This window comes from Papio anubis, chromosome 12, assembly GCF_008728515.1.
Source record: "Papio anubis isolate 15944 chromosome 12, Panubis1.0, whole genome shotgun sequence".
NCBI classification, from domain to species: Eukaryota; Metazoa; Chordata; class Mammalia; order Primates; family Cercopithecidae; genus Papio; species Papio anubis.
The window spans coordinates 107,188,736-107,215,555 of record NC_044987.1 but is presented as its reverse complement, the minus strand read 5'-3'; the positions used below and the strand labels follow the sequence as shown (position 1 = coordinate 107,215,555).

General features: G+C 36.8%; 3 protein-coding genes across 3 annotated transcripts in view; 1 reads left to right on the top strand and 2 right to left on the bottom strand.

Moving 5' to 3' along the window:
* The window catches only part of LOC101000784 (olfactory receptor 9G9), a 135,325-nt gene that overhangs the window by 10,194 nt on the left and 98,311 nt on the right, over nt 1-26,820 (bottom strand). The gene's annotated exons all lie outside the window — the stretch shown is intronic.
* Nucleotides 559-1,569, bottom strand: LOC100997291 (olfactory receptor 1019). Its single transcript, XM_031653568.1, has one exon. The coding sequence runs from the start codon at nt 1,549-1,551 to the stop codon at nt 607-609; it is 945 nt and encodes a 314-aa protein (XP_031509428.1). The 5' UTR covers nt 1,552-1,569; the 3' UTR covers nt 559-606.
* Nucleotides 15,100-25,462, top strand: LOC100997989 (olfactory receptor 5AP2). The gene is made up of 3 exons (XM_031653567.1): nt 15,100-15,893; nt 16,939-17,146; nt 19,123-25,462. The coding sequence occupies exon 3, from the start codon at nt 19,131-19,133 to the stop codon at nt 20,079-20,081; it is 951 nt and encodes a 316-aa protein (XP_031509427.1). The 5' UTR covers nt 15,100-15,893; nt 16,939-17,146; nt 19,123-19,130; the 3' UTR covers nt 20,082-25,462.

Sequence of the window (26,820 nt, the reverse complement as noted above, 5' to 3'; positions counted from 1 at the left end):
TTTGCAGAGTTACTGATTTAGTTACTGGCGGCAGCAGATTCAGAAAGACAATACAGTCACTGAAAGCACAGCAAACTCCTTGTTGGCAAAAAAAAGCCTTGTGTTTATACCCTCTAGAACCTGGCACATACATAACACTTAAAATATTTTGCTAATTATATGAATGCATAGATCTCAGACTGGGTTAAATTGTCCCTCACACCAGCCCCATTCTCCATGTTTTTAACTACATTTTCTCTGACTTCTTTTGAGAGTAAAAAAAAATTCAACATTTGGACCTGGCATTCCTCATGACCCCAGGGGAAAAAAAAATGCTTCAGAGTGATTGGTTATTTCTTTCTCCTACTGAGTCCTGTCCCAATTTCTAATTAATATGTAAACCGACTTTGAATAAGAAATGAATGCATCTTGCCCAGTATGTCTTTCAAAAATTCTAATTTAGTTTATATTTCTTTCAGATTGGAGAGTTAAGGATTAGAGCCCACCTTTCAGAATTTAATATTCACTTAGCAAGGAGATGGTAACTTGGGTAGTGTTTATCAAAAAGTTATCTGCATTTTCTATCTCCTTCCACTACTATTATTTACCTATGACAAAAACAGATTTTCATTTTGTGTTATTATTGAGGTTTTTTCGAATTAGTTTTTTGAAAGCAGCTTTCACATCTTTGTTCCGCAAACTGTAGATCAAGGGATTCAACATGGGGATGATAATCGTGTAGAACACAGAGGCCCACTTGTCTTGGTCCAGAGAGTAGCTGGATGTTGGCCTCAGGTACATAAACATGACTGTGCCATAGAAGAGGGTGACGCCAGTAAGGTGAGACCCACAGGTGGAGAAAGCCTTAAGGCGGCCTTCGGCTGAACGCATTCTGATGATTGCAACGAGGATAAAGGTATAGGAGATGAAGATGATGAGGATGGTGCTGAATTCAATGAAGCCACACAGACTGAAGAGCAAGATCTCACTGATGTAGGTGTCTGAACAAGAGAGGGCCAAGAGTGGTGGGATTTCGCAGAAGAAATGGTTGATGATATTGGAACCACAGTAACTCAGGCTGAAGGTGAGGGTAGTGTGGGCTACTAAACTTACTAGACCAGCCAGGTAAGAGCCCAGCATGAGAGCCAAGCAGACCTGCTTGGAGATGAGGGTGCTATAGTGGAGGGGTTGACAGATAGCCATAAAACGATCATAGGCCATGGCTGCCAGGACATAGCACTCAGCATCCACAAAACCTACAAAGAAAGCAAACTGGGTGGCACAGCTGGAGAAGGAGATAACTTTGTGCTTTGTTAGGAAGTCAGCCAGCATCCTGGGGGCAATGGCTGAGGAGTAGCCCAGGTCAACAAAGGAGAGGTTGCAGAGGAAAAAATACATGGGTGTGTGAAGCTGAGTGTCTGTTATAATCAGGATAATCATACCAATGTTCCCCACTACATTAACCAGGTAAACTATGAGGAAAACCACGAAGAAGATGATCTGCATCTGAGGGTCCTGGGTGATGCCCATGAAGATAAACTCAGTCACCACTGAGTGGTTTTCTGTATCCATTGCTTCAAGGTTGTATGTGCCTGGATTTAGTTTACTGATGGATGTAGTAAATTTCCTGTCATTGAAAATATTCAAACTAAAGACAAGCAATCATATGCCACATATATATATATATAGTGTATATGTGTATACATATAGTTCTACAGTAAATGAAGGCTTTGTTTAGGATGATTCATAAAAATCTTTCCAGTAATTAGATTCTACAACAGATAGAATAACCCAAATGCTTTGTTAAAAGTGGTGATGTGTCCTCTCCATGTGCCCATTCACAACAGAAGGAAGTGTTAACTTCTTGGGAATGGCAACTTCTGCTTCTCCAATGACCTTGGTGTTCTGGGGTAATTTATCACATGGTACTAGATGTTTGACTCAGTCTGCACAATTGTGTGTCTTATTAATGAGTAAAGAAGAACAGCGTTGGGTATTTCTTCTTTCTAAAACAAAGCAAATATAAATGCAGATAATGAATAAACTTTAATTTTCATTACAGGTAGACACAGAAAGGAAAATAAGTGACACAAGGACCTCAAAGTACAACACATCACACATATACAGAAAATGAAAAACTTGGAGCAGAAGGTCAGAAATATAAGAAAATACAGTAAAAGATAATTTTTTTAAAAGCTGGAGTTACTGAGTAGCCTGAGAAAAATAAAAAGAAACGTATTTCTGATTTAAAAAACTTGTATCCATAACATACAAAGACATTTTAATACTTAATAATAAAAAATCCAACAATCCAGTAAGGATCGGCCAAAAATTTCAATAGAGACTTACTCATCAAAGGAGATAGCCGAATAACAAATAAATGCATAAAAGTGCTCAAATATTCATTAGGGGAATACAAGTTAAAAACACAATAAAATAATGTTACATACTAATGATTACAATTTAAAAAAACTGACTATACCAAGTTTTGACAAGGAAATAGAATAATTGGAAATTTCATCATTATTGGTAGAAATGTAAAGTAGTACAACCACTTTGCAAAACACCTGTGTAGTTTCTTATAAACTCAAACATATGCATACCAACTCTATGATCCAGCCATTAAATAACTGTACATAGGTGACAGGGTAAGTAAATTAGGGTATGTCCATAAAATGAAATGCTACTTAATGATTAAAAGAATCAGATTATTCACACATGCAATGTGGTGAATGAATCTCAAAATAATTAGACTGAGAGAAAACAGCCGGATAAAAAAAGAGTATACCTTGTATGATTCCATTTAGAAAAATCCAGAAAGTGTAAGATAATTAATATTGATAGGAGGCAGATCAGTGGTCACCAGGATAGAGGTGTGTGTGAGGTGGAACAGAGGGGAGGGAGTATCAAGAGGCATGAGGAAACTTTTGGGGGTAATGGATTTATTTACTATCTTGACAGTGATAATGGTTTTCTGAGTGTGTGTGTGTATATACACACACACACACACATATATGCATACACACTTTATATATATATATATATATATAAAGACATATCAAATTTTATACTTTAAACATACTTCATTTGTTGTACCTCAGTTATACCTGAATAAAGCTGCTACAAAAAAGAGGAAAATACTTGTCCCTACTCCAGTTCAGCTATTTCTCACTACATGTGAATGCAGACATGGTTTCAGAGATGAAATTGATGAGGAAATAAAAACCTAGGTTGAGGGGGCTGGCAAAGTCACTTGATGATTCTCTGAGTTGCAGAATCAGCCACTGAATTCGGGACTACCAATTGCCTATGTAGTGCTGTAATTACTGGATTCATTTTTCCCTTTATTTCTTCATGCAGGGATTTTAAAATAACCCACCAGGAAAAAACAAAACAAACAAACAAAAAAACAGCAAAGAATGATATATTATTTGTCTGCATGTTCTTCAACTTTAGCAAGAGAAAAAATAATCCTAGTGTTGAAAATGAACCCATCTAGCCAACCTTATACTTATTCTGTATGTATGTATGTATGTATGTATATATTATTAAGATGGAGTTTTGCTGTGTCTCCCAGACTGAAGTACAGTGGTGTGTTCTCAGCTCACTGCAGCAACCTCCGCCTCCTAGGTTCAAGCAATTATCTTGCCTCAGCCTCCCGAGTAGCTGGGACTACAGGTGCTCACCACCACACCTGGCTAATTTTTCTATTTTTAGTAAAGGTGGGGTTTCACCATGTAGGCCAAGCTGATCTTGAACTCCTGACCTCCCAAAGTGCTAGGACTACAGGCATGCGCCACCGTGCCTGGCCTATACTTGTACCTTTATAGGTGAGGAAACAGACACTAATTAAAATGCAGATACCAGATTGCAGTATTTAAAGGAGTAAGAGATAACCTTGTAAGAAGCACTAGGAGTCAGTACTCTAATCCACAGCTGAGTATGTGCCAGTCAATCCATTTCATTTGATTGGAAATGTAATTATAAAATAATTCCTCCTCCCTTATAGATTCAAGGCTCTGATTAAATAAAGCAGTGCATTAGAAGGGGCTTCAGCAGCCATAAAGTACCCTGCCTGTTCTCATTTATAATGGACAGACAATTTCAGGTTTTACCATCTGCTACTCCTGATTTTCAACATAATGCTCAGCTTCTTGGAGTCATAATTTTTCATTTGTTCAATGGGGCTAATAATGCCTCCCTTAAAAACTTTCTGTAAGAATTGATTACAATATATACAAAGGGCTGAATTTAGTGACATCCTGTGCTAGGTGTTTAATGCAATTGGCCATTGTGTGCAAGTATAGATGTTTTAATTCATTAGATGAGTATGCACTCATAATTCCTAGAAAAAATATTTCATGCTTATTCCCTAGAGAGGATGTATCACAAACTGCCTGAACTTTTAGGAAGACACAAATTTAATTCTGTAGCAACTCCATTAAATGATTTTTAGAGACAAGGATGTAATATTCAAAATTGAGCTTGACTAAGGCAAAAGGAAAGAAAACCTCTACACTTTTCTTTTTGGTCTCATATAGCCAACGTTCAGCCCATTAGATTCAAAGAAATGGTAGAATATTCAGCAAATAAGCATATTCCATTGTTAATAATAAACTCAAATATTTAACAAAAGACCAGCACAAGTATTCTGTTATGGAAGTAAATAAAGGAAGAAATGTATTTTAGATTTTTATGTATCATTTGCTTTTTCAAGTTCGTATGAAAAGAACAGTGGAGCAAGAGTCTGGAGATCCTGGTTATAGTCTTACGGTTTTTAAAGAATAAATTGTTTGACCTCAGTAAATTGCTACATTAGATGCACCTTTCTTATCTGTGATACAGATGGGGTGGCGAATACAAATTCTGTAGAATCTTCCATTCCTAGCATTTTTTGAATTTATACTTGTAACGAGATATCCTAAAAACCAAACCCATGATCTTTGTCTTTTTTAAAATATTAAAATGGCAGGGAATTTGTGCCAAACAGAACCCATGCTCAAAGGGCACTGGGCAGCGTAACACTCCACCCCAGCAGGTCCCATCGCTTTCTACATTCTGACCTGTGACCTGGCCTGCTTTCTACCTGTTGGTGAGAGATTGAGTGTTCCTCTTCTTTGATGGATTAAACCAAAGATATATTCTGAGAAGAACTGAAACACGGTGAATTAATCTGGTCGTCGTCTGAGCTACTTGCTCATCCCACCCTCGCTCCTGTGTGCAGGAGGTATTTAAGTGTCACAAACAATTCCCAGAAGAAATGTGATGAAATACTTTATGCACTCACAGGAAACACAAAGGTTTGACGAACTGTGATCCTCCAAGGAATTTCACTCTCTTCTCCTTCAAATGTAATGATAAAAGAAGGAAACACAGGGGAGTTTTTTAAAGACATTCTACTGATGATTGAGTTAGTAAGAAGCACTGCATGGGGTGTTTGTGCAACCCAAAGATGCCTACATAAAGAGAATTAGAGAGTAGTTGAGAAAAGTCTTTTGCTGATGCCTGAAAGTCTTCTGAAAGAGGAGGTTACTTTCTGTGTGTTGTGAACTGGCATATATGCATTGCTGTAATGCTTAGAAAGAAATAAATATGAAGTTATTTCTAATTAAAAACAAAAATAAAGGAACACAGGGAAATCCTGGGTAGTGTAGATATTTCTGTTACCTCGATTGTGATGTTGATATCATGGGTGTTTTCTTATGTCTAAACTCATCAAACTGTACACATTAAATATGTGTAGTTATCTGTGTATCTTTATAACTCAGTAAAGCTTTTTAAAACTAATTTTAAGTGGCATAAAAGAGCTACCACAAACAAAATCTTATAGAAGTTTCTTGGAGAAACCAACATTTATCAATGAAGAAAATGAAGAAGTATAAATTAAAAAGCAGTAATTCAGAGTTCTGTATACCTGCCACCATGAACTATCTGATGTGTCTGGTCATTTTCCATAAACTAGAGGCCATTATCCTTAGCACACTAAGGCAGGGACAGAAAACCAAATACCACATGTTCTCACTTATAAGTGGGAGCTAAATGATGAGAACACGTTAACCCATAGAGGGGAACCACACACCCTGATGGAGGGTGGAGGGTGGGAGAAGGGAGAAGATCAAGAAAAATAAGGATACTTGGCTTATTAGCTGCCTGATGAAATAATCTGTATGATAAATCCTTGTGATGCAAGTTTACCTACGTAACAAACCTGAACATGTACCCTGACCTTAAACATTACAAAAAAAGGAATTAGTTTACATTTTCTTTTACTTTTTACATGAAAGAAACTTCAGGTGCTTCCTTTGGCAAAAAGGGATTTTTGATTTCATTCACTAGCAGATTGAAGAACTTTCTTCTTTCTGTTTCTAATCAAAATGAAAAAGGATCATTGAAATTTCACTCAGGCTCATCTTTTTGCTGAGGCACTGACAGGGTTCTTTGAAAATAGTTAAGAAACAGGTAGAGGCCCAGTGCAGTGGCTCACATCTGTAATCCTAGCACTTAGGGAGGCTGAGATGCAAGGATCCCTTGAACGCAGGATTCAAGACCAGTGTAGGCAGCATGGTGAAACCTGACTCTACCAGAAAAATGCAAAAATTAGCTGGACATAGTGGTGTGCACCTGTGGTCTCCAGCTACTCAGGAGGCTGAGATGGGAGGATCACTTGAGTCCAGGAGGTCAAGGCTGCAGTCAACTGAGATTGTGCCTTTGCATTTCAGCCTGGGTTACAGAGTCAGACCTTGTCACGAACACACACACACTAGAAAAGTGTCAACCAGAAAAGCTGTAGGTATACAAAACATACACTGAAGTGGGGATTTGTTAGTAATGTCAGTAATAATTGCTATAGACAACTAAGCATTGATGTTTCTCCAGGGAGAACTGGGGGGACAAGACAATGGGAGCTGCTTCCGGCTATCAACTTTTTTTCTTAGAGTCTCAGTTTTTACTAAGAGAATATTGAGTATAGGGACATTGGAGGAGATGTTCTATATTGTTCATTGCCAGGAAGGCACTAATCATCTTTCTACAAATGAAGGGAACTATAGAATCCACTCTTTTTCAATCAGATGGACAAGAGAACAACGTGAGTGTTTGCATGAGAAACTGATGTATTGGAAGTTTTAGCTACTTAACAGTGTGGAGGCATCTAGAAATATAACATATTTAATGAAGATCTATCATAACTACTCTAGGGAACTTGAAACAAATTTGCAGTCTTTCTTACTCCTTGGTCATTAACAAAGAAAAACTGTGGAAAATGACTTCTTAGAGTAATTTGTGGATGAGTACTCTATCCTATCACATGTGAGGCTGTTCTAGTATGTAGTAACATCCTCTTTAGTAACATGAAAAAAGTATGAATAACTTACTTCCACACATAATTTCTAAAACATTATATATTGTTATAATTATTAAAGAATAAATACCTAAAAAGTTATTTCTAATTAAAAACTGTATATGAATCTGGCATAAGGGACACGTATCTGGAATTGAACATTGTCAGACAAATTAATAAGATTTAATCTTGTTTGAGAGCATATTTTGATGGACAGGGAAAGGAAATTAATATTTTTAAAGAACTTTTATTCACTAGAGATGCTGCAGGACTCCTTCACACATGTGATCAATTTAATCTTCTGAGGCTAATGTTGTCTCTGTTTTCAGATAAAATGAGTGAATTTCTTCTTTACAGATAAAGCGAGTGACTGAGAGTTAATTCACATTTCTAGGGTCACACAACTTAGTGAGGTAGATAGAACAAAAACACCCATCTGTCTGTATATCATGTTCATGTTTTACTCCTTTTATAAGAAGGGTGAGAAGATCAAGGACCACAAGGCTAAGATTCTCACCCAAGGAAAGGATTTAGGGCACCTTGATAAAAGTTTTCATTTTTGATCTCATCGTATATATTCTTGAGGAAAATAGAATGAAGAAAAGATAAGATTCAAATATTAAACCAAAAAATGGGATTGAGTAAAAATTTTTCTGCTTTTTTTTGGGTACATTTCAAGAAATAACATACAAATTTGTTCCAGATTTCCATTGTGAAGCAAACAAACACAAAAGAACAAAAACACTAGAATAAAGGGCAGTTTTAAGATTCTCACTGCCTGTACAATTGAAAACCACTTAGGAAATGCTATTGGACCTGACAGGCATTTCTTCTACGGTCCTCATATAGAGTTTACTGCGTGGTGTTGCGAAAAATATCCTCAATTAATTTCCTAGAGAAAATACAATCAAGAGTTTGCTTAGTTTTGTTTTTCCCTCATAAGATCCTTCAACGTACACTTACAGACATAAAGGGAAAACACTTCAATTATTGAATTTCACTATTTCAAGTGAATAACAGTCTAGATTAGAATGAAAGAAAATGGAACGGACCTTTTCAGTGGACAGAGGTAGGGAATACTTACATGTATATGTGTGTGCATGATGTGCATATACATACACACATGAATGACACATGTATGTAGCACATGGGTTTATACTGTTGTTTCTAAACACATTTTTAAAAAATTTTTAATTTTTAATTTTTGTTTTTGCCCAGGCTGAAGTGCAGTGGCCGGATCTCCGCTCACTGCAAGCTCCGCCTCCCGGGTTCACGCCATTCTCCTGCCTCAGCCTCCCGAGTAGCAGGGACTACAGGCGCCCGCCACCTCGCCCGGCTAGTTTTTTTTTTTTTTGTATTTTTTAGTAGAGACGGGGTTTCACCGTTTTAGCCAGGATGGTCTCGATTTCCCGACCTAGTGATCTGCCCACCTCGGCCTCCCAAAGTGCTGGAATTACAGGCGTGAGCCACCGCGCCCGGCTAAACACAAATTTTAAACCTACAAAGTTGTTTATTAGTTTTTGTTTTCATTCCTGAATTTTTTTTTTCTGATAAATACTTAATTCCTAATAACATTGACATAATCACATATTTTTAGATATTAGTTTTCAAATCAACTTTTGGGTCTTTTTGTTTTTTACTTTTTAAGTAAAGTAAATGTTTACATGTTTTCCAAGTCAATTTTACAATAGTGACACATAGAGAAGTCTTATTTATATCCCTGTTTTCTTTACTCCATAACTTCTTTCAGTCTATGGGTAGCCATTTCATCTTTTTCTATTCATATATGTATTATTTACTTCTGAAGTATAAGTAATGCATATATATATTTGTATTTTCCACTTCTTATATACATGTTGTCATTTATACCATATTGCACATTGATTTTTAAATTTTTCACATATTCTATAACTTACTCTATGTCAGCATATACAGATTATTCTTTCATTTATCCAGCTTCATAATAATCCATTGTGTGGATATACCATTGTCTATCAGGTATCTGTTCATAGACATTTGAGTTAGTTTTGAGATCTTGCTATTAGGAAAAAATATAGTGATAAATAGCTAACTGGATATGCTTTTCCCTACTTTGTCCAGTGTATCACTGGGTTGGTTTCTGAGAAGAGGAATTGTTGGGTGAAAGGAAACTAATAGGCAGTTTTGCTAAATGTTGCCAAATCTTCTCAAGCAATGCATGTGTGCTTCTTTCCCCTGGTATTTCCAATAAAGTTTATTGTCTAGGTTTGTATTTCCCATCTAAATTTACCTCTATCTATCATTTCTCTCTCTCTCTCTCCCCCCCCATATCTATCTGTCTGTCTATCCTCTATCTCTGTTTTTGCTGATCTCAAAGGTGGAAAATGTTCTTATAAGCTAGTTGTGATTTGCATTTTCTCTTGTTAGGAATAAATATTGTTCCACTCCTAACTTTTTGTGTCTCTCAACTCCAAACTTACCCATCTTTGCCCCGCTTTGGTCCTACGGCACCTGGACATGGTAAATTAATCCTACTGGGTGGTTTCTTGCTTGCTAGGCCTGGCCAGGGAATGTCCCTGCCATGTAGCAGAACACAGCAGCACCCAGTACAACCGTATCAAAAGGAGCCATAAAGGAGGGGTGGGGGTCTTTTATTTTATTTTTTCCTGCTGTGGATGCTCCCCTCAGCTCTAGAGGCAGTGGCTGCTCTGTGTCTATTCTTCCTGTTTACTTTAGACTTTTCTCAATCACTTGATAATTTACTGTTACCAGGTGATAATTCTCTATATTAAATTTTGTCTGTTAGAATTACCACGTGGTTTTCTGTCTCCTGACTGGATCCTGGCTGTTACAAAGACTGAACTTTTGAAAATATTAAAGTGTAATTTATTTGCATTTCTATTTTTGTGTGTCTAATTTTATCGGTGCACATTTCTTCTGTCTTTTGGATGTCTTTATTAATCTTTCTCTTCATAGCTTTTAGGTATTCTTTATATATTGGAGACATTTATTTGGCCTGGTGTATAAGGTATACCTTTTCTCCACTTTATCATTTATCTTCTGATTTTGGTTAAGGTATTTATTACCATTCAACAGGTCTTTTTTCTTTCCTTCCTTTCTGTTTCCTTCATGTTACCAAATTTATCAATTTTTAATTTGATCATATCTGGATTTTGAGTTCTATTTATATTCAAATTCACATCAATTATTAAATAATTCATCATGTTTATTTTAGTGCTAGTATGGCTTAATTTTTCTGTATTTATAATTTGATTTGTTAATATTTTGATAGTGTATGGTAAAAGAAATTTATATTTCTCCATAAGGCTATCCAATTGCCTAAATGGCATTTATTTGAAAATTTACTTTTCCTTTAATGTTTTGGAGGTGTTGTTATTACATCTTGAATTTTACTTTCATCTCATTGGGTCTTTATCTTTATTTTCCCTATTTTCTATTTATTTGCTATGTCTACCCAAATCATTTATCAATAATACATGATTTTAATTATACAAGCTTCCTGATGTATTTTATACCAGTAGGTAGGTCTAACCCCATTTTCATTTGTTCTCTTTTTCAAGAGTTTTCATTGCTATATTAGAATTTTTTTAAAAACCTTCCATATAAACTTTATAGTCAACATATTTAAGGAAGGTATTCTGATTAGAACAATGTAAAATTTATGAATTAACTTTTGGACAACTGCCACATTTATGCACTCCAATCTTGCTATCTAAGAGCACATATGTCCTCATATGTGCTCAAGTCTACTTTTGTATCTTTCTGGAGTTTTACAGTTTTTCTCACAGATGTTTTTGCACATTTCTCATTTGGTTAATAGTTAGGTATTTTATGTTTGAAAATCATAAGTGGGAATCTTCTCTTCCATTTACATTTTCTAATTGGAAATCTGCTGGCTTATATGAAGGCTATTACATCAATTTCACATTTTGCTAATTTACTAAGCTCTTTCTCTTGTAGTAGTAGTGGCAGTAGCAGTAGTAGTATTTAATGTTTGGTGTGCTGGAATATAGCCATACTTTTTTTTTTTTTAAGATTTTACTTTAAGTTCCACGGTACCTGTACAGAACGTGCAGTTTTGTTACATAGGTATACATGTGCCATGTTGGTTTGCTGCACCTATCAACCTGTCGTCTAGGTTTTAAGCCCTGCGTGCATTAGGTATTTGTCCTAATGTTCTCCCTCCCCTTGCCCCCAGGCCCCCAACAGGCCCCGGTGTGTGATATTCCCCTCCCTGTGTCTATGTGTTCTCATTGTTCAACTCCCACTTATGAGTTGGAACATGCGGTGTTTGGTTTTCTGTTCTTTGCTAGTTTGCTGAGAACGATGGTTTCCAGCTTCATCCATGTCCCTGCAAAGGACATTAACTCATTCTTTTTTATGGCTGCATAGTGGAATATAGCCATACTTTATACAAGACAAATAAAGCTTTCTTTAAGATAAAATAAATTTATAAGGCCTAAGAAGGGAATTCCTCTTCTTGATTTGGCCAGGTGATATAAAATCTATATGGATGAAACTCTGTTAATGGTTGGTGACTGGCACATAAACTTCCTCTGCAACAGTGATTCTATACCCTTTTTGACCCAATGCCATCTTTTTATAGCAACTATTTTAGCTTGCCCCTTCTGTGCTCCTGAAAGAGAGCTGTGACATTCCCAGAGACTATTATTTCCCTACATGCCTAATTTAAAGAGGAAAAATAAAAGGAAAGTAATTGATAATAAACAATTTAATGCTTATTTTAGTTACTAATTGGTCAGGCATAACTACATAATGAAAAGGCAGATGCTTGTATGTATATGTAATCCCCATAAATGTACTATAAATGCAGCCTGGTACAGGTTTGTCCTATAAGCACCTCAAGTAGTTTTGCTACCTTATAGCTGAGGACATAAATTTCTGAAATGATGAACAGCTCTTGGTAAAGCTCCAAACCATTTTTCCCCTAGAGTTACTTAATAGATACATTTATGGCAAATTTGTTACATAAAAAACCATGCAGCAATATTCATATTTATATGTAAAATGTGTTTACATGTAAAATAGAGGTAGATCTATCTAAAAGGCTTAGACAATTCTATCAAGTGCATAACTAGCAGGATACTTAAAAATTCCAGAGGGAATGGGCAATTTTTGTGCTTTGGGACTGTCTTATAGCTTGCAGGCTTTCTGTATTTTTGCCTCCCACTCACTAGATTCTACAGTATATCCCTCTGCCACTATGACAGCCAAAAATTTCCATAATGTCTCTAAAAGAAAAAAAAATCACCTCCACTGAGATTGCCTTTAAGTTGTAGGCATCTGATATTAAAGTAATTCTTAACTAAGGGGTGATAAAATTCACTGTTAGAAATTTAGCCCCTCCACCTTTCCACTCCTAATACCTATAATTCACTCTTTCTCTCAGCAACTACTGTCATCAAGACACTACTCCAGAGGTTTCCAATATTGCCCAGAGCACATAAAATAAGCCATTAGTCGTTATTGTAGTTTATGTGTTATCCATATTTAAAACAGAAGGATTTTTTTTCCACAAACTCTTTGCTACTTTTGAACTGCAGAAACACAAAATGGCTAGCAATACACATTCTGGAATATGAAAAAAACTGTTTGAATCCCATTTCTGATCTGAATTAACTATTTAGACAGGTTCCTTTTGAAGATCCAACTTATCTGTGATGGAGGATGCATGCATCAGAAAACACATGTATTTAAGGGGGCACTTGGCAAGCAGTACATGCCCAGGAAATGTTAGCTGCTATTATCACTTGGCCTAGTCTTTTATCCTATGACTAAGGAAAGGTCTGGCTGAACAGGTTCTCACCATTATTCATGATATGCATTAATGTGTAAGCTCTCTGGAGTGGAGGTCACATCTTTATTAGTCATTATTTCTTCTATTAGTTGCCCAATAAATGCTTGTTGCTTGGTTATTGGCCTGTGGGGATCCCTTGGTTCTTTATAAAATATTCATTGCAACTTAACTGTCAGTGATTCATTCTTTACAGTACTGAGCTCAAAATTCTGTCACCAGTGTGAATTCTCCAAATTCTTCATGGAGATTTCATTTCATCCTGACTTCTGATCGGTTCACATCCTAGTGGCAGGGAGACATGCCATCATCTGGTGCCTCCTTAATGACACTTGTTGAGTTCTCTTCTTGTTTTGAAGCTCTTTATAGCCTGGGGCTGATTAGGTCCTACAACCTATCCTGTCCAGGTCCTAATTACTCCCTCATGCCTACAAGTCTCATTCCACCACTCCATTATTACCTGAAATCTTGATATTCTATGTCCCTTACCACTGACCTCCTTGTGCCATACGATCTTTCTTCCCACCTCTATCCATACTCCAATTGCGCAAACCTTAATCTCACTTAAATCATCACACTTTGCTCTCATGTAGCAACTAATTTACACTTATTGAGATTATTTACTTATTTATTGAATAAAGAGTCTCATTTACTAGTTCTGTTTGAGGCCGTGAATTGATAGGAACCGTACTGCATTTTTCCTTCAAGGTATTAATTTAAAAAGCAAGAAGGTCAAGACTTAATCAAAGTAATGCAAATATTTCTTGTCTGAATTGCTTGACATAAAACAAAACAGTTTTAAAGTCTTTATGTCTCTCAGCAATTCATGCAAATTGCACTGACTAAATAATACAGAGAGATGGATTAATTAAAGTGCCTTCTCAAAGTAGCATAAATAATGTGAATGATGATTAGATATTGATGAATTTGTTTCAGATTCTATGTCTTTTATATGGAAGATATCTTTGGACAATAGGGCACCCCATATGTCTCAATCTAGGCTACATAGGCTGATAACTATTATTTCCTTTGTTGTTGGCTTTTGTTTTCTTTTTTTTTTTAACGTAGTCTCGCTCTGTCGCTCAGGCTGGAGTGCAGGGGCAGCATCTCGGCTCAATGCAATGTCTGCCTCCCAAGTTCAAGTGATTCTCCTGCCTCAGCCTCCCAAGTAGCTGGGATTACAGATGCACACCACTATGCCAGGCTAATTTTGTATTTTTGGTAGAGACAGGGTTTTGCCATATTGGCCAGGTTGGTCTTGAACTCCTGACTTCAGGTGATCCACCAGCCTTGGCCTCCCAAAGTGTTGGGATTACAGACATAAGCCACTGTGCCTGGCTACTGATAACTATTTCTTACTCTGGAGAGTGGGGAAGAATGTAAGGGTAAGGGAAACTCATTTATTAATTATTATATGTATTGGATGCAGCAATTCACATTTGTTAAATTATTTTCTCTCCAGAGTCACCCTATAAGGTAGATATTAGAAAGGAAAAAGCTAAGACACAGAAAGATTTAATGAAACGCCCAAAGTCACAATCAGATTTCCAAGCCAAGACCTTCCTCTTTTTTAATTAATTAATTTATTATTATTATTGTTATTATTATTATTATTATTATACTTTAAGTTCTAGGGTACATGTGCATAACGTGCAGGTTTGTTACATATGTATACTTGTGCCATGTTGCTGTGCTGCACCCATCAACTCGTCAGCACCCAACAACTCGTCATTTACATCAGGTATAACTCCCAGTGCAATCCCTCCCCCCTGCCCCCTCCCCATGATAGGCCCCGGTGTGTGATGTCCCCCTTCCCGAGTCCAAGTGATCTCATTGTTCAGATCTGACAAAGGGCTAATATCCAGAACCTACAAAGAACTCAAACAAATTTACAAGAAAAAAACAAAAAACCCCATCAAAAAGTGGGCAAAGGATATGAACAGACATTTCTCAAAAGAAGACATTCATACGACCTTCCTCTTTTCTCTACCTCCGTCACCACTATCCAGGTAGCCTAACTGCTAACATGTACACTTATAGAAGATGGGGCCCCAGGTAGAGCTAATCTGCTCTTTTGTGGATTCTTTTGATTCTCCCAAGGGCAAACCTCCAGCTATCAGGGGAGACAGAAGGAGGATGGTTCATGGTGGTTAGGAATATGGGGCTCAAATTCATTCTCTGCAGCGCCCAGGTGTCCCAAGAGTAAAGTAGAGAAAATGAAAAAGACCTGCGATTTTCTTAATTTCAGAGGCGACAAATAAGCAGATTACGATGAGGTGACATGAGAGACACAGTCCCTGGAGACCAACTAACGAGAAATATATTTTACTTAAGTTAGGATGCTTATTTGAGAGTCAACTCTGGAGACTCCACAACTGAAATTAACTGCAATTGATATGACAGCTGCACTGCGTGATACACTCCGTATACTGAAATGTATTTTACTGTGATATAAAAAATTGCGATATTATCTTTAAAGAAAAGTAAAGGAACAAAAGACTCAATCTCTGCTGAATGCAGAGTAACATCACAAGGAAGGGGTAAACAGTTTCAGTTGTCCTACTTCTTTTACAGGTGTTCTACAGAATCTGTTCCAGCTATATCTCCTGCTTACCCTAGGAGAATTAGCGTGAATGCTTGCTCTAAGAAGAAAGACTTCTCTCTCTCTCTCTCTCTTTTTTTTTTTCTGCTTTCTTTTCAGTGAATTTAAGCATTGGACAGGAGCAAGCAAAGGGATCAAGTAGAAATCAGTTATTAAAGGTAAGACAAGAGATATAAAGGTTTCTGTCTATTTAACTTACTATCCTGAAGAAAAATTCACAATCCTGTTAATTTCCTCAATCGCTTATCAACACAAAGTTCCAAGAGCATTGAGTCGCTAAGAAAAGAATGTTAAATAAATGTTGTATGTGTTATTTTATTGCAAAATATATAGCCATTAGGAAAAATATCAGCAGCAATAAATAATATTATTTTAAAGCTCTTTTAAATAAAAGAAATATATCATGAAACTTTAGTATTATTTTTAGAAACTCTTAGAAATTGAGAGCCCAGATCTCTGGCTAAGGAATCTCTGGGCTAAAGAATTGACTGAAAAATCTCAGCAGAGCCTGGGGAAATCCTGCACTGAAGCAGGAAAAATATTTATCAGAAGAGAGGGGGAGACAGAAGCGTGTTATTTATACCATCAGATGGAAAACAAATAATATTTTCCTATCTTGCTGATTAATATATGTGAATCCTAAGAAAGACAATTTTCATCAACTGTAATTATATTTTCTCTTTAAGATATACAACATTTTTATTTAACCAAATGTATTTTAAAGTATTAATAAATCTCTGAGAATCACAATATCAAACTCTTTGTCTATCAGTGCTCATATCTGTTATTGACAGAGCTTTTCTAAACGACCTCAAATGTTAAAAGAATGAAAGGTACATTGGCTGGACATACATTTAGACATTGTTAGGCTAACTTTGAGAGCCCCGAGAGACTTCGGGTAAGTTAACCTTTCATACCTTACATTTCCTATCTACAAAAGGGGGGTGATAAATGCCTTTTACATAGAATTTAAATAAACGAGCAAAACAGTTAATAAAGTGCTTGTAGAGCATAAGAAATCATCAACAGATTTTCGCACATGTCAATACTTACATTTTACTCATCATTACTTATGTCGCATGTTTAGCACATCTAAGACATTTTATTCTGTGCAATATTTCTGTTAATGCTCTCAGAGAAACTTTGTTTGAGAAGGACGGAAGAAAGATGTTCCTTTTTTTTTTTTTTCCATTTCTTCTAAAGATGCTGTTCTTTGAAGTTCAAACAGCAAGTTTACTTCAAGAAAGAGGACCTAGGCTGTGTATCTATGCCAGTGAAATACAGATGGAGGCAATGTGGTGCTAAAGAACAGCAAATAATTTAGCATCAAGAGACCTACGTTCTAGCTCAGGATTCACCACTGGTTGGCTCAGAACCCCCACACTTTGCTGGTCTCATCTAACGAAAGACGGTATTACGTATACTCTTGGGATATTACCTGATAATTTATTTCACTGATTTGTGGTAAGGCTTATATAAGATAGTGGGTGCAATGACACTTTTTGAAATTGTTATGGAATTCTTTCAAAATGTCAGTTTTAATTATTGATTAGGGTATTGAGCCTCTATCTCAATGACAATTAGGTGGAGCCCAGCATAAATAGGTGCTTCTGTTTATGGCACTGTCTGTGATAATAGAACCAGTTCCTTCCCGCTCTTTCTCTCACTGTTTTTAGAAACTTCTTTATCTTCAATGCTAAGCAAGGGTACTGGGTCACTTTGACCCCATGTTTTTCATTTAGGCAGTATCAAATAACCTCTTTCTGTGAGTAGTAAAAGATTTACCTCTGTCTTACCTTCTGAGATAGATTTTAACAATTAGCTTGGTAAAGTTTACACTTTTGTTCAATAATCTGAGATCATGGAAGGGGTGGGGATTTGAGTTAAAGTGGAGAATAATTCCACTGGTGGTGTTTAAACTTTGATTTGGAAGATCTAGGCATCTATTCTGAATTTTCTTTTTTATTTGTTTTACTTGTCATGTCCTATATTTATCTTCATTACATCTTGCAAAGGGTGACTCTTATCTCCATTTTGATTACTTGGTATTAAATTATTCCCCTGATTCAGTATGGTGGCTGAAAAATTACATGTGCTACTTCTGATGTTTTCTGGTTCTCTTGAGAACTTGTGACTCTGAGTATTAGAGATTTTCACTGCCTTGGCTACTTCTGTCATTTTTGTCAGGGATGCCTACTCATTCTTATAATCGGATTCTCTAAATATTGGAGTGAATTATGGAAAATTACTATTTAACTGACCCTCTTCTGTTCTCTGTAGATGTTTATCCTGGGAAATCAGAGGGGGGTTCGAACTGTACTGGCTGTGTGGGAATATTCTCTATTTGTTTTCTTCTTTGGCCAGACATTTTTAAAGTTCTTCCTGTACCCCAAGAGTTGTTTTTTTCCTTCCTTCCTTTCTTCCTTCCTTCCTTCCTTTCCCTCCTTCCCTTCCTTTCTTTCTTTCCTTCCTTCCTTCCTTTCTTTCCTTCCTTCCTTCCTTTCTTTCTCTCTCTCTTTCTTTCTTTCTTTCTCTGTTTCTTTCTTTCTCTCCCTCTTTCTCTCTCTTTCTTTCTCTCTCTCTTTCTTTCTTTTTCTCTCTCTCTCTTTCTCTTTTTTTTTTTTTTTGACATGTTCTGACTCTATTGCACAGGCTGGAGTGGTGTAGTGGCACAAACGCAGCTCACTGCAGTCTCGAACTCCCGGGGTCAAGCAATCCTCTCACCTCAGCCTCCTGAGTAGCTGAGACCACAAGCATGAGCCACCACCCACAGCTATTTAAAAAAAATTTTTTTTGTAGAGATGAGATTTTGCCACATTGCTCAGGCTGGTCTTGAACTTCTGAGCTCAAGTGATCTGCCTTGCTTTTGTCTCTCAAAGTGATGAGATTACAGGTGTGAACCACCATGCCCGGCCCAACTATTTTTCTTGTCCAGCACTATTGATTAATTTTGTTAACTTTCAAGATTTTTCTTCATTGTATTAGTACTAAGGAGGAATTGTCAGTGGCCTGAATTCATTCTATTATCCTTCTCCAGTAGTTCTGTCTGGAGGGTATGTCAATATATAAATTAATATATTTATCACAAGTAATTATGGCAATAACATCTTAAGAATAAGTTATTTTAATTATTCAATAAATAGTTAAATCTAGGAATGAGTGTAGTTAATAGATACTAAACCACTCGCTTCAGTCATTTGTTAGTAGGCAGCACACCTAGTACTAAGATACAAGTCTTTTGATTTGACATCAAATCCAACATACCTTTTACTATGCTTTTCACTTTTTGCTCTTCTGTTGGAATTTATGTTTCACTAAAAATATATTATAGCTCCATCATGTATTCATCTGACTAAATTCCACTTTGGATCTTCTTTCTTATTGCAGCTCAAAGGATGAGACTTATGAAAGAGGTTCGAGGCAGAAATCAAACAGAAGTGACAGAATTTCTCCTCTTAGGACTTTCCGACAATCCAGATCTACAAGGGGTCCTCTTTGCATTATTTCTGTTAATCTATATGGCAACCATGGTGGGCAATTTGGGGATGATTGTATGGATTAAGATTGATCTCTGTCTCCACACTCCCATGTACTTCTTTCTCAGTAGCCTCTCTTTTGTGGATGCCTCTTACTCTTCTTCCGTCACTCCCAAGATGCTGGTGAACCTCATGGCTGAGAATAAGGCCATTTCTTTTCATGAATGTGCTGCCCAGTTCTACTTCTTTGGCTCCTTCCTGGGGACTGAGTGCTTCCTGTTGGCGATGATGGCATACGACCGCTACGCAGCCATTTGGAATCCCCTGCTCTACCCAGTACTCATGTCTGGGAGAATTTGCTTTTGGCTAATAGCTACCTCCTTCCTAGCAGGTTTTGGAAATGCAGCCATACACACAGGGATGACTTTTAGATTGTCCTTTTGTGGCTCTAATAGGATCAACCATTTCTACTGTGATACCCCACCGCTGCTCAAACTCTCTTGCTCTGATACCCATGTCAATGGCATTGTGATCATGGCTTTCTCAAGTTTTAATGTCATCTGCTGTGTTATGATTGTCCTCATTTCCTACCTGTGTATCTTCATTGCCATCTTGAAGATGCCTTCGTTAGAGGGCAGGCACAAAGCCTTCTCCACCTGTGCCTCTCACCTCATGGCTGTCACCATATTCTTTGGAACAATCCTCTTCATGTACTTGCGCCCTACATCTAGCTACTCAATGGAGCAGGACAAGGTTGTCTCTGTCTTTTATACAGTAATAATCCCTATGCTAAATCCCCTCATCTATAGTTTAAAAAATAAGGATGTAAAAAACGCCCTAAAGAAGATCTTACAGAAACACATCTTGTAAAGCCATGTCACGCATCATTTGTTATGAAGAAGAAAACACATTTTCATGTTAATTGTATTCTCTGATTGTTTAAGCTGTTTCTCTGTGTTAAAGTAGATAATTTAAGATGAAGTATACTTTTTAATACCCTAGTATCATATATATATATACACACACACACACAGAGACTCCATCTCAAAAATAAATAAATAAATAAATAAAATATTCGTTAGAGACCACAAAGGAAGAACTATTTCCTCCTAACCACCTGAAGAGCCCTCTCATGTCATATCCCAATAACTTCCACTTTCAATTGTTAACTAAGGTTTCTCTCAAACACATCCGAAACTGTGTCAGAACTTGCATTCTCCTTCATATTTATTTTTATTCTGGTTCATCTGCTATCATATTTATCCCTTAATTTTTCTCTTAAATCACCGCTCTAAGGACATTTGTACTTTATCATTATTCATCACTGTCTTATGTCTGCATTTCACTCATTGCCCAGTTGAGATTCCACGGTCTATCATATAATGATGCGCTATCAGTTATGTTCAATTCCATGGTTCCACCCTCCCTCCACTTTGCTCATCTGTCTAAATACCCATTTAATTAAATTTAGTTGTTTCTTCTATGTGTCCCCCATTTAAACTGCTTAATACAATTAGAGAGAATTCATCATCACTTTACTCTGTGTTACTGAACTTTCCTCATACTTCGTCCTGCGGGCGGAGGGCGGGGCGGGGGGGAAGATATGATCATCCTCACCTTACCACCTCTAAATCTTTATAAATGCTCTCTTTCTCCCCTCATGTCATTATGGATAATGTATCTCTGCTTCTACCTAAGACCAACTCTTTCATGTCTTTGGAGTTTTCCACGGATTTTACTTCTGAAATTATACCTCTACTCTCCCCAAGCATTAGTATCTCAAACTCTATCATAATATCCTCATTTATATACAAATATTTTCTAGTGCCACCTTCTTCACAGTGTCCTTGACAGTAAGTCCCATCCAGTCACCAACTTATTAATTTATCCCTACTCCCTTCTATAATTAACCTTTCCAAAAGAACTACCTCTACTCATTGCCCTGACTTCCTCCTATCTTATTAACACTATATCATGGTCCAGTTGTATTTCTGTAACATATATGCATTGAGCCTAATCTTATCGAGGACACATGACAACTCAATGCTACTTTATCCAAAGATCACTTCTCTGTCTCACTTTTACTTGATATCTCAGGATTTGTGGCAATTAATTCCTCCACCTGCCTTGATATACCCCTATATAGGTTTCTATATCACCTCACTCTTCTGTTTTTCCTTCTTTCACTCCTACCTCTTCCCAGTGAGCATTTGTCTTTTTTCCTCCATCTCATGCTGACCTTTATATCTTGGAGCAAAAGTCATAGTTTTGACGTTTGGTTCTCAGCCTGCACTTAATTCTTGGGTGACCTAAGAACTGTGCCATGATTCCAAAACCTGTATCTCTAGCCTTGATCTCTCACCCAAGTTCTGAATTCATGTATTTAATTAACAACCTGGCATGTAGGGACTTTGGATACATTAAAGGATTAAGAAATTAGTTTTCTCTTCTTGGTTATGATAGTCAGACATATGTAAAACAATCCCACCTTTTGTACTACTAGACGAGACTATACCTGCAAATCATACTTATGTCTTTGGACTTAAACTTATCTCAATATTAAGTCACAGATTGTATTTTCTATTAGGTTGCTGCAAAAGTAGTTGCAGTTTTTTGCAATACTTAAAAAAATAGCAAAAACCGTAATATTTTTGTACCAACTTACTATTGTATTTCTTTAGTTTGTGCTGGAGCAAGAAAATTGGCAACTTTTATACCTTTACTCATAATCCATTAAATATTTGTTGAATAACTTGCATGTAACTTATACTGGAGATATAACGGTAAGAAAACCAAGTTTCTTATCTCAATAAACTTATATTTAAGTGAGAGAGATTGTATTGTCTCTGTCAAATGTATTATGCATGTGCGAATATGTGTGTGCATTTCACATAAACATAAATGGCGTTTTGAAGAAAAACAAAGAGGGCAATAAAATGGAGTGAGAAAACAGCTCTCTGTTGAAGAACATCTGAGCAATGCCTGGATAGGGATGATACCATATGAATGTCTGTGGAACAGCTTTCTGTGTACACATGCATTAAACACAAAGGCTCCAAGGCAAGATCCTTTTTGGTTTCTCAAAAGAATTGCAAAGAGACAAATATACAAATATATGTGAACCAAAGAGAGAAAACTAAAGGAGGTAAAGAACAGCAATCAGGAAGATTCTGAGAAAGGAAGGCAGATCACATAAGGCATAGTAGCTCATAAAGAGGTTTTGTGTTTTAGTTTTTCAAATTACTTTGTAATAGTTGTCTCCTACCAATGCCACATGGTAAGATGCAAGAGGGAATGGGCAAGATTAATTTTCTTGGCTATTTTAGTAGTACCAAGGGTGGTGTCTGCTTCATGAAACAAACTTATTAATATTTTTTGAGTGAATAAATAAGTTTATGAAATGAAAGCCATATTCTAGTAGAAATGAATAAGAATTGTATTTTAAGTGGAATTCTGAGGGTTGGAGGCAGGATCTGATCAATCCTATAGATTTAATTCAATGCTGTGTTCAGTGGAGCCTCTGGATCATGAAATACTTTTTGTTCTTCTCTAAATTCCTAAGATACTCTTTCAGGTATAAATGATGCACTGGGGAAAAATTAGTTCAATTACCTCAGTGAAGAATGAGTTCACTTTTTAATTATGGATTGGCATATTTCAGACTTTAGACTTTTTAGTGTTTAACAGAGACTAATCTCCAAAGAATGATCACAGCCTTAATAAGACTTGATCTTGGGCCTTGGATTCAAAAGCAGTGCATTTTATCCTTTGTTGAATTAAAGGATAAAATGCACTGCTGAATTCTGCCATAGTTGATTCCCTTATGTCACTTGCACAGTTTTTCAAAGCCATAAATCTGACTGTTGGAAACAGAAAACCTGTATTCCTACAAAACAAAAGTAAATTAATAAGAACCACTATTTTCAGTGAATATTACTTAAGGACAGAAGGTAAGATCATGTAATTTATCATAACTTGTTCCAATGTAGAAAGTTTCAAGAGGGCTTAAAAAAATTTAAGAAATTTGGATTAAATATCTTAAATTAAATATGTCTGAAATACAAAATTTAATATTGTCAACTAAACTGTGAACATAAATTGTTTTAAAATAGGGAGATTTAGAATCACTAGAAACAATTTCATAGAATATTCAACATATATATACCCATACATACAGGAATGTATGTATACATGTATATATACACAAATGTGTGTGATGTAAAACTATGAAAATTTAATTAATTTTTTATATAAAGGGAGCCAAAACCCAAAGACATATTTAATTCTCTAGGAAAAACCTTAAATTGAATACTTTTATGCCATTAAATACATAAATTGATAAACTGATAACAATTTTCAAGCTTTTTCTTGAATTTTAGTTGCGCTTGCTCTGTGACATCAAACAAGTTAATATTCCTTAGTTCAAATTTATGTTTAATACAAGGATAATTCTATCTTGATTAAGTTTGTTGCAATCCGTATGTCCATGAGGGATGATATATCCAATGCTCTTTTGTAATAAATGGACTGTAAGCCACTCCACATATATTTTTCTAAATATGAATCTAAATTATGTACACATGGTGGGAAAACAGTTACAAAAGCTAAACAAGTTTCTTCCCTCATATATATTTATATGTATGTGTGTGTGTTTATACATATATATATAAAAATATGTACACACACACACATAACATACCCATACACTCAGAGGACCATATATATCAGAGAAAATATAGCTTTTACATCACCTTATACATTTATTACATATATAATGTGATTGATCATATGTATGTACATATATATTTATGCAAAAATAAGAGACTTAAAGAATGGCTGCAACTTTTTAAAGAGGTTATAGAATAGAATTTTAGCTATTTTAGAGATAGGAGAATCAGTTTAAAAGACTACTGTAACAATGTAAGTAAAAGACGGCTTGGTATTTAGTGGCAATGAAAGTGGCAGAGATAGCTGGCTTAGGATACAAATCTTTTAAAGGAAAATCCAATGGGATAATCTGATCGACTGGCTATCCAACATGTAAGAAAGAGAAAATATCATTTAGCCAACATTTTTGTCTATTTATTTAATTTTATCTGTGCAAATGAAAGCATGGAGCTGTCATTGACTTGAGATGGGGAGTGCTATGTTTGCAGCAAATAAGAGGAGGATATGAGGAATTCAGTTTTGGTCATGTTAAGTGGCCGTTTCATAGGCATATGGAGATGTAAGCAGTTAAATTATAAGCCTGGAGTTTGGAAAAGAGGACAGGACTAGAGATGTGGCTCAGAAGGTACAAGTACATAGACAATATTTAAAACCATCAGACAATAAGAGCACCTGGGTATAGTGGAAATAGAGAAGGAGGAGGCTCTGAGACACTCCCACACAAAGAGGGAGAAGAGGAGGAACAAGGAACGGAGACAGAAGGAGCAAGCCATGTAGCAGGAAGAAAAAACAGAGAGCTTGATGTTCTGGAAGAGTAGAGAAAGAGTGTTTTAGAGTGGTAGGTAATTAATTATGTTAATGTTATTGATACATCTAGAAAAATGAGGCCTGAGAATTCACCATTAGATTTAGCAATCAAGACCAATGATGTCTTGAACAAAAGCAATTTCCAGGGAGTGATGGAGGGAAAGGCCTGAATAGCATGGGCTAACATGGCAATGAGGTTGTCATTTTTGCCTTTGCCAGTTTTAATGAATTGAGCTGTCTCCTACTGATTCTTGTTTCCTGTCTCTACATCCTTGCTGCTATCTTGAGGATCTACTCTGCAGAAGGGATGCACAAGGCCTTCTCCACCTGTGCTTCCCACTTGACAGTGGTCACCATCTTCTTTGGGACAATCCTGTTCATGTATCTGCATCCCAGTTCCAGCTATTCAATGGATCAAGACAAAGTGCTGTCTGTCTTTTACACAGTAGTCATCCCCATGTTGAATCCTCTCATCTACAGTTTGAGAAACAAGGAAGTCAAAGCTTCTTTAAGTAAAATTTTTAGAACAGTCTCTTATGTCTCTACTTAGAATCATCAAACCATGAGATGTCAGGACTCTAAGGAAACTTACAAATGACCAAATCTACTTCCATTTACCCTAACTCTATTTCATTCTGCCATGAGGCTTTTTCCCAATAGTTAGTTGGACTAACTGTTCCAAGCTTCCTGGAGACTATGGCCACTGTATGTAAATCCCACTTATTCTACATAACCTAAATCTCTTTTTTTTCTTTTTTTCTTTTTTTTTTTTTTTTTTTTTTGAGACGGAGTCTCGCTCTGTCGCCCAGGCTGGAGTGCAGTGGCCGGATCTCAGCTCACTGCAAGCTCCGCCTCCCGGGTTCCCGCCATTCTCCTGCCTCAGCCTCCCGAGTAGCTGGGACTACAGGCGCCCGCCACCGTGCCCGGCTAGTTTTTTTTTTGTATTTTTTAGTAGAGACGGGGTTTCACCGTATTAGCCAGGATGGTCTCGATCTCCTGACCTCGTGATCCACCCGTCTCGACCTCCCAAAGTGCTGGGATTACAGGCTTGAGCCACCGCGCCCGGCCCTAAATCTCAAAAATAACCAACTACCACAGTTTAACAGACAATGAGAATGGGAGGGAACAGCTATATGAACACAGGAACATTATTTATGCCATATCCCCAGAACCTGGACAAATGTTTGAATCATAGTAGCTGTAAAGTAACCATTAGTGTATGAATTAATGATGTTACTTTGCCAACTCACATCAGCTGGCATTTCATGGTATGCAGATCTCTTACCTTTCAGATGTTATCAGTAGAGACCAAGTTACTACAAAAAATTCCAGCTACCATGTGAAGAATGTATGGAAGGAAGTGCAATTTGAGGTAGAGAGATCATTAGGGGCTTGTTTTAGTAACAAAGCTAGTGATAATGGTGCCAGAGCTAAAATTTAACACATTAATAGCTAAAACGTTCAGTTTGCACTGTTGGAAATTAGGTGGGAGTTGACTCAGGGCTACAAAAATGAGTTGTCCTTATTTACCATAGAAAATTTTGCAAGGGTGAGAGGACACAGAATGCTCATACCTTTTTTTTTTTTTTTTTTTTGAGATGGAGTCTCGCTCTGTCGCCCGGGCTGGAGTGCAGTGGCTGGATCTCAGCTCACTGCAAGCTCTGCCTCCCGGGTTCACGCCATTCTCCTGCCTCAGCCTCCAGAGTAGCTGGGACTACAGGCGCCACCACCACGCCCAGCTAATTTTTTTGTATTTTTAGTAGAGACGGGGTTTCACCGTGTTAGCCAGGATGGTCTCGATCTCCTGACCTTGTGATCCGCCCGTCTCGGCCTCCCAAAGTGCTGGGATTACAGGCTTGAGCCACCGTGCCGGCCCGTTCATACCTTTTAAAGAAGAACTATATTGCTTTATTTAGTTTATGTATCACATATTCACAAATCTGACATTGGTTCAGTGGTTATCAGCCCTGGCTGATAACATGAGAATCAAGTTAGAGTTTTTAAAAACACTGATGCCTAGGCTGTAGGCCAACCCAGGTGGGAGACACACACACACACACACACACACATACATATATAATATTTTAAGTTCCAAGATATATGTGCAGGATATACATGTTTGTTACATAGGTAA

Bases quoted from the DNA above. Each gene is read 5' to 3' on its own strand.
- LOC100997989 (XM_031653567.1), top strand. From the start codon at position 19,131: ATGAGACTTATGAAAGAGGTTCGAGGCAGAAATCAAACAGAAGTGACA.
- LOC100997291 (XM_031653568.1), bottom strand. From the start codon at position 1,551: ATGGATACAGAAAACCACTCAGTGGTGACTGAGTTTATCTTCATGGGC.